The following is an 8,670-nucleotide window of genomic DNA, read 5'->3' as shown; positions in this document are numbered from 1 at the left end:
TTATAGCTCTTTCCTTTAAGAGGGAGGACATTTTTGCTCCCAACACCCGAGCTGAATCCCCGTTTGCTACAGATGCCATAAGCCCATTGAAGGGAAGGGTTTTTACAGCGAACTGAAGTCTGTAACCCTTGGTTACAGTTGCGAGGACCCACGGATGCGCAGAACAAACTTCTCCACATCCCCTAATGTAGAGCCAGAGGGTTCTGTTGAACTGATTCCACAGATAAGTGCTAGCGCCATCTAGTGGACAGAGAGAAAAACGAGTTATCTCTCAAGAGAATTATCTCTTGGTGCTTTGTTATTTATTCATTTATTTATTTTAAAGATTTATTTTTTGCCTTTTTTATTGAGATAGGACAGATCAGAATTGACAGGAAGTGAAGTGGGAGAGAGGGAGGGTAGGATGAGGAAAGGTCCTCGAGTCGGGATTCGAACACGGGACGCCCGGAGCGCAACAGCTCTGTATGTCGGGGCACTGCCCGCAAGACTTGGCTCTTTGTTATTATTATGTTTTTGTCTCTCTGTGCCCTCGGCATTGAGCCTGGATGTGACAGAATTGTTTTTATTTGCTTTGAACCCTGGGGCTGAAGTGCTTTGTGACAAAAAGAACTTGTGAACTCAGCAGATCACATTCTTTTGGTGGCTGCATTCTCTTGTGGAATTGCTCCACGAAACTTTGTGTGTTGAGGGGAAGCTGAACTGGCCTGAACACAACTTTGAACCATTTCTCCTCTGGAGGTCGCACCTTTGTCTCATCGCTGCAACAGCTGGGCTGAACAGCCTACTCGAATCTAAGGGAGCGTTGAGAAAATCATATTTCTTCTGCTCCCCAATGCTCGAGGGATTTAGCCTCAACAACCTCCCGCCATGGTACAGCCACAGCTTTGCACGACACCACATGAGGTGCGTAGATTGAGATCCGTTATGTTGCAGATCTCCTCCCAGACCGCTGGGTTCAGGTTACCGGCATCCAGCTGCATGCCCAGCTCCTCCAGTAATTCGGCTTGATAGGCCATCAACAATGAAATGATGTTAAGTGCCCTCACCACTAGTGCAGAAGACTTACAAATATTAATAGTGAGATACCGAGCAATTGTTTGAAAGAGAATTGCATAGTGCATAGAGCATGAAATGCATAGTTGATATTAAAAACCGGATAAGCATAAATGTCTTATTGCTTATTTCAGAGAAAACAGAGGTTTTAATTATTGGACTAAAAGCCTCCATATGTAATAATCTATAATACTAACTCTTGATGGCTGCTCAGTCAAGTCTTTGTCATCAGTCAGGAACCTGGTTGTACTACTTGATAAATATTCATCATTCGAAAGCCACATTTCTTGCATTTGTAAAACCTGTTTTTCTATCTTCTATCTTATCTCTATCCTCACAAGCTTTATTATTATTATTTATTTATTTATTTATTTATTGTTTTAATTTATCACAAAATTATCATGGCCATCAGAATATTTTATTGTATGAATATCTGAACATGCAAAAAGTCAAAAGAGAGAGCAGAGCCTCTGCTTTTAGATATAACCCATTTTATTCTAGTTCCATGCATTCTTTTCTCATGCATTCTTAAAACATGTTTCATCAGTGCCTCTTTTTTTCATAATTTTGTCATTCTTGAAAATCCTTATTTAAAAAGTTTTTAAAAATGTTATTTTGCTCTTAGAACTTAGTATAAAGCACAAGTGCATGAAGTGATGATTAAATCTATGCTGAAAAGCATTGCTACATGTATGTTATATATCAACAGGAAACATTCAGTGCAATGATACATATTTTTTTTTTTTTACATTAAAAATGAAATTTATATTCATATGGGAAAAAGACACTGCTTCAAATGAATATGTAATGAAAATATTAGTTACAGCATTCCATGAACAAGCTACAGTGGTAATATGTTTGCTCTTTCACAAGTGATGAATGTAAACCTGCACAGATATGAGCATCAACATGAGCAGTTCACACTGTTCAGGATGACAGAATATTGATCCACTCACTGCTGAAGGTGCAACTGACTCTGAGACCTGAGAAGATGAAAGAATAATGAAAATCAAGTTCATGGATATCATGGATCAATCCCAAAAAAAAAAAAAAAAATACACATCTCATCCCAAAAAGCACATTTTCCTCTACATCCCTGTATTGACCAGTTGACCAAAAAGATTCAAACACTAAACATCAAACATATCAATAATTAATATGTGACCATAGGTATGTAGGATGTCTGATTATGTTTTGTATGGAAATACAAAATACATTTGAAAACTGCTTAAATCACTTAATGTGACACATTTTGCACTCAACACACAGAGTGTTAAAATATAAAATGCATTATTTTATTTTTTATATAAAATTCTACAATTATTTTACAAAAAATTCTGTGGAATTCATAAACAGAAACAGAATACAAATCAATTGCTATTGGTCAATACAAACAAAGCAAGCAATCTTTTTTTTTTTTTTTTTTACTTTATAAAGACCCCTACAAATGGTATTTAACACTTTTTATGCAATTTAAGATATTTTGAAAAAAAAAGAATTTAAGACAGTAACAAATACTTCCATATCATATGAATATTTAGCAGTTGTATTAAACTTTTTGTTCAAATTAAAGTAATGAGAATGATAGTTAAAGATAATGTTTATATATGTTAATATAAAACATCCTAATGATCCTAATCTGTGCCTCTTCACGTAAGTACGATTTTTGGCTGACATGTAATGTGCGTGTGAGATTGACGTGTGTGATACTCACAGTTAACTAGTCACGTCTGTGTTTCTCTGAACTCTCCTGGTGGCTCTGCTTTCAGCTTCCGCTGCTGTTCGATTCACACCTTAAACACAAACACACAGACGTGATGGTCACGACTAGAGCTCAGTGTGGTTCAGTAGTGTCGTCAGCAACTCTCACCTTCAGCAGGAGTGACGTGTTCCTCACGGTTCTGACGCCGGTCCGGCTGAGGCTCGTCTGTCTTCTTATAGTAATAATCCTGATCTGGTGGACCGAACCGCTGAACACACACACACATGATTAAAACAGTCACTGGTTATATATACTATCACTGTATTTATATATATTACCTTGTCAGGCCACATGAGGCTGATAAAGAGGATGATGGGAAGGCCCACAGTGACGACATAAACGCCCCAGAGCCACGGACGCTTGACCGTCGCTATCAGCAGCTTTTCAATCATTCCAGGCTACAAGAGGACCATGTGAAATACAGGAGGTGTGTTCATGTGATGTTATTTATGGACAGACATATTTTTACAGTCAAATTTCCCTGAATGTTTAAGTGAAAGTATCTTATGTCCTGGACCTGGTCGCCATTTCTTTACAGTCTGCTTTCACTAGATGATTTTATGCGGTTGTGTCAGTGAATGCAGTATTCTGAATGCGTATGGCATGTGAAAGAACACACAGAAAGCTGTTTCGCATAGTTTAGATGGACTACATCACATCTGCTGCTCAAATATCACAGATGGTAAAGCGGATGATGGAACTGTTGATCTTACGGTCTTTCTCTGGCCCCACGTGTCTTCTGTCCAGCGCCTGGCTACTTCCAGACTGTCAGAGACTAAGATGTTGTCGAACATCACGTCTCCAGTGAGGGACAACAGCTCAAAACCCACGGCAGAAACGGGGCTCATGGTGAACGGACCATCTGACCTGAAACGAGGAAACAAACACACATTAACGTGACTTCACACTGCTCAACCAAGAGAACAGTGATTAGACACAGATTATAGTAGAGTGTAGAGTTTACACATCATACAAAGAACATTAAAATCCACTAAATCAGCTAGATCCTTTAGCTGGCTCCTATTTTATGGAATTGTCTTCCTCGGTTATTATTATTATTGGTACTAGATTTGAATGTGAATCGAATAGTTCTAAATTTTCAAAATGAAATTAATTATTTACAGCTTTTTATTTCATTATGAACTTATAAAGAGTTCGTAAACAGTCCAAATAAAGACTTCATGATCATTCTTTTCAGGTTCATTTCAGATATACTACTTGTTATTTTGCTAATGCAGCTTGTAAATTGATATTTCATTTTTTTCCCATTCCAGACCACCAGTAGGTAAGTTTCTTAATGAGTGATTTATTGAATCATTCTACAAACAATTCATTCAAAACGGTTGATTTATTCAGAGACTGTCTGTCTTTATGAATGGATTACTGGATCATTAATTCATTAATTAATTCACTCAGGAATGAAACACTGCAGTGTTGCTCTGAGACACAAATGTTCTGCTCCAGCTTTGTTTGAAACTGTTTTCATTGGCAAAACAGAAAAAAACAACACTGTGTCTAAACTCATTTAATATTAAATTAATATTAATGTATTAATATTAATATTAAATTATTTTTTTAAACTGTTGTACCAAATTAACATCACATTGCTATTGCACTCACATGCTAATATTCAGGAAAATGGACCTTGTTTGTGTGATATTACTTACCTATATCAATACTTAAAAAACAATAATAATAATAATAAAATTAAACATTCAAGGATATTTTTGCCCTCATAACTTCAGTTATACGTGTATTCTAACTGCATTCTAATAGGCTTTCGGACTTTGAAAACATGTTTTGACCATTTTAATTTATTATAAGTTATTCACATATTCTTATTTACATGATGATGTTTTTTTTTTTTTGTTTGTTTTTTTTTTTTTTTTTTTTGTTTTTTTGTTTGTAAGCTGTGCACATTTTGGGCCTTTTTAAAAAAAACAAAAAGGGGTCTATTTACAAAAGTCTATGGAATGCAAAATTCTGAAGCTCAATATCTCAAAAGTGCTCAGGATGCAGATAGAACCTTGTAATTCCAAGGCGGCGATATCCTTAACATTTATAATATCATCATACCAAGGTCTGTCTTATATGTGCATCCTTCAAATGGCTCTCTGAATCATGCCTTTGTGATTTTAGAAAAAGTTTCAGAAAGAGAGAATAAAGTTTTTTCCTGTGACTAAAGATTGAAGATAATGAAACACTCATTCAACCAATTAATTCATACACCAATCCAAAACTGACCAACGTTAGGCCTAAATATTAAAAAGCTTCAAAACACTGTATTGCACAGCTATCAACTCATCTCTCAAATCAGTTATGGATAAATGACTATTTCTGTGTAAAATAAAATCAGCACACCTTCCATGTTTTGGTGACTTTTGGTCAGCATGTTCTTGTGTTTCATGAGGAGACGACACTGGTGAGTCCATGTCCTCCAACAGACTGCCCTTATTAATCAGTGTCAGGTCAACGAGGATCTCAAACGTGTAGTCAGGATACACGTCTGAAAAGAACATTTAACTCAAATAAACCTGCATATAGAACAACATCACACACTTTCCATAAAGAACATAAGACTGGCTATGAAAATATTATCTGTTAATCTAAACTTACGTCAGGTGCAAATGACCGTGAAATAAGACTGACTACTCACTCAGAGTGTAGAGATGCGGACGCTGGTCAGTAAAATAGTCAGTGAGATCTACCTCCGGTTGTCGAGCGTGTTTCTCCTCATACGCCCCTGTGACTGGATTACGATGGCGAAAGATGAAATGAATTTTGTGTGAGCTGCCGCACTTATCTGGACCAAACATAATGGTGTACGGGGTGGCGTCACTGAACTGGCTCTAAAATCACAATCAAAACACTGTTTAAGCACTTACAGCCATAAATATATCATTAACTGTCTCTGTTGCTTTACTGTTTGCTTTTCTGTTTTAAAACACTAAGCTAAACCTGTTCGTGTGCCATGAATGTCAGATATTACCAAACGGAGATCATCTGAATGAGAAAGCAACTTGAGGTAGGCTCCACCACAATCAACACCCTTTCGGAAGAAAACTTCATACCTGCAGATTATTTTAAGAGACGTTTTAGACGAGCAGTTTTATTTGTTTAAAGGAAAGTGTTTAACTGATCAAAAAGTCTTACTGTAAGCACAGAGGTTTGTCTGTGAAGTGATAGATCTTGCGCAGGTACGCGGATATGGCGTGGTGTTTTCCAGGAGACTTGAGGACCAGGCCTCGGTTTCCCTGCAATTTCGGTTCTCTAGAGTCCTCTATAACCCACTCCCCTGTGTGAAATCAAGGGCTTTTATATTACAAGTTATTTGATGAGTAGCCGTAGAACAAGCAGGATAATATACAGTACAGTCAGCATGTCGTTATTTCGTAACAAACCCTTTCAGACCATCTTCATGTGTGATCACCCTTTATTTTGTTATAGAGACTATAGTACACCCTGCACAAAATAACTCATTTCAACACTGTTACACTATTTGATGTTATAAGATCCAGTATTCAAATTTATTTTCATTTTCAACGAATGCATACCATTATATCTGAGAAGTTGCAGCTGGTCATCTTTCACTGCTTTGGACAAAACCCAGTTTCTTCAGTGCAAACAAAGAAAAACATTTGATGTTAATGAGCTGAGCAAACATTATGTATCACGGATATAACAGTGAGTAACATATCGAATGCAAACTAAAGTACTTGTATATTGTATACTATAAATAATGTTGTATGTTTTCAGCGATAGAAGGTCAAACCTGTCCAGCGCTCCGTCAAACGGCTCAGCAAAATAAGCCTGTTCTGGAATCGCGACGCGTCTGTACGCGCTCTGACGCGCAGTTTAAACGTGTTTGAAAGGAAAAACAAAAAAACAGCTATAACAATACTCTTTATATAGCCTGTCAACACATTTTACTAGCAATCTTTGCAAAGCAATATAAGCATAACATTCACCTGTGCTTCGCTGCTGTGGCACAAACACAGACAGAAGCCCACGAGCACACGCACACAGCGCATCATATCTGTATCTGTGTCTGTATCTGTGTCTGCAGGAGAGGTTACACTACATCAGACAACTGTAACTTTAACGACTCACAGTCATATTTAAAGAGCTTTGTGTGTTTTACCTTGATTTGCTAACGCCAGCGTTCAGCTTCCTGTATTTTAAGGTTATTAACGTGGACTTTGATCTGTGTCCTTTTGAATCCCTGTGCCTGTGGCTGTAAGATGGCAAAGGAGTGAAGCATTAAAATAAGGAATCATTAACGAACTGATGCATTGCTCATCGCGGGACGGAATGACCAAATTCAGCAGTTCAGTTGTCCTGATTATAATTTTTCTGAATGCTCAACTGGTACCACACAGCAAAACTTTGTTGGGGAAAGGTACTTTTAAAAGTAATGCACTACCTAAAAAAACAACAAATTACGTTTCTAGTACGGAAAGTAATGCGTTACCAGTGGTTCTTCAGACGGGACAAAACATGTCCGGCAATTGTAACTGCTATTAGGTTTGAAAATAAAATATTGAAAAATAGTTTTAATTGTAAATGTTATGGGGATTAATAATAGAAAGTATTTAACACAATTATCCCCTTCATTTTTTTTTTTTTTTTTTTTATTATTTTATTATTATCATTATTATGTGAAATCACTTATTGTCTTCTCACTACATCTAAAACAGTGTGTCCACAGAGAAGGGTTCAATCATTCACATGCTATAAAATGGATAAAAATGATTTTTAATTATGAAAAAGGCCTTATCAAAAGCAACGCTTAATAATTTCTCATATCAAAGCAAAGTTGTTTTTCAGTGCACATGCATGTTTCATAAGGTTTCACAGCTGTGTCCCTACTTTTTGTCAACACTATCAGACATTTATTAAAATGTAATAAAATCGGGGAATATCAGGGGTAGCTGTCACTCTAAACGAACCCCTTGCCCCCCTTCATGTTTCACAACCATAATATGTCAACACCAACCTTCAATTTCTGAGCATCAACAGAAAAAAAAAAAAAAAATGGCTACTACATGAGCTCCTTTTTTTTTTTGTGAAAGAAATGCCAAATTTGTCAACACCATCAGATGTCACCACTGTGAGATTTTGTGTTCCCATGATATATCAAAATACTTAAATGTGACTCTTGAAAAAAAAAAAGCTTAAAAAAACATACTTACTGTTTGTTTTGTTGGTTTTACTACATTATTTGATTGATTTAATGTATTTGATAGTTAAAATAACTACAATCAGGTTTTCGTCACCACCGTCACGTGTCGACTGAATATTTTGATAATATTTCTTTAAGATATTTTACATTTGTTGTGGAATTGTTGGTCACATGTGAAAGTGTATTCCCGGGATTCTCCCGTATTTTACCATTCTATCCCGCCATCATCCCGTGTAAATATTTTCCTGGATTTCTCTGTATTTTTAATCTTTTTGTGTATGTAAAAAAAAAAAAATCCCACTGGGCGTATTTGCTACATTCGCCTCCAGTAAAACTCTCATAATTTGTATGGCCCAAACCTTGAATAATACATGAATAATCATGTCAACATATTCCAAGGTTGTCCAGTTGCCAGATCTTGTATGAAATACATCCTTCTCACAAAATCGACACATACAAATTTCAACCCATTTGTCCCCTTAACTTGGCAACCTACAACCTATATACACTACCGTTCAAAAGTTTTGGGTCAGTACATTTTTATTGTTTTTTTTTTTTTTTTTTTTTTTTTTTAATAAATTAATACTTTTATTCACCAAGGATGTATTAAGTTAATAATTAAAACTTTATTAAAAGTTAATAATAAATAATTTACATTGTTATAAAATATTTA

At 36.0% G+C, this 8,670-nt stretch overlaps 1 protein-coding gene across 2 annotated transcripts; it reads right to left on the bottom strand.

Moving 5' to 3' along the window:
- Nucleotides 1-1,515: 1,515 nt before the first annotated feature.
- si:ch211-274f20.2 (calnexin) lies at nucleotides 1,516-7,054 on the bottom strand. 2 transcript variants are annotated; one of them, XM_051128082.1, is made up of 13 exons: nucleotides 6,957-7,054; nucleotides 6,784-6,875; nucleotides 6,588-6,658; nucleotides 6,370-6,428; nucleotides 5,969-6,110; nucleotides 5,805-5,886; nucleotides 5,472-5,664; nucleotides 5,177-5,321; nucleotides 3,529-3,682; nucleotides 3,094-3,213; nucleotides 2,924-3,023; nucleotides 2,768-2,846; nucleotides 1,516-2,036 (listed from the first exon to the last, which is right to left on the bottom strand). In XM_051128082.1, exons 2-12 carry the CDS (start codon nucleotides 6,847-6,849, stop codon nucleotides 2,770-2,772), a joined length of 1,209 nt encoding a protein of 402 aa, XP_050984039.1. In that variant the 5' UTR covers nucleotides 6,850-6,875; nucleotides 6,957-7,054; the 3' UTR covers nucleotides 1,516-2,036; nucleotides 2,768-2,769. The 2 variants fall into 2 exon arrangements, with proteins under 2 accessions (XP_050984039.1, XP_050984040.1); XM_051128083.1 differs by having other exon boundaries at nucleotides 6,784-6,869; nucleotides 6,957-7,005.
- Between the last annotated feature and the right edge of the window lie 1,616 nt (nucleotides 7,055-8,670).

This window comes from Labeo rohita, chromosome 14 (genome assembly GCF_022985175.1).
Source record: "Labeo rohita strain BAU-BD-2019 chromosome 14, IGBB_LRoh.1.0, whole genome shotgun sequence".
NCBI lineage: Eukaryota > Metazoa > Chordata > Actinopteri > Cypriniformes > Cyprinidae > Labeo > Labeo rohita.
Note: the sequence above shows the minus strand (reverse complement) of the source record. Positions and strands in the feature narration are given on the sequence as shown.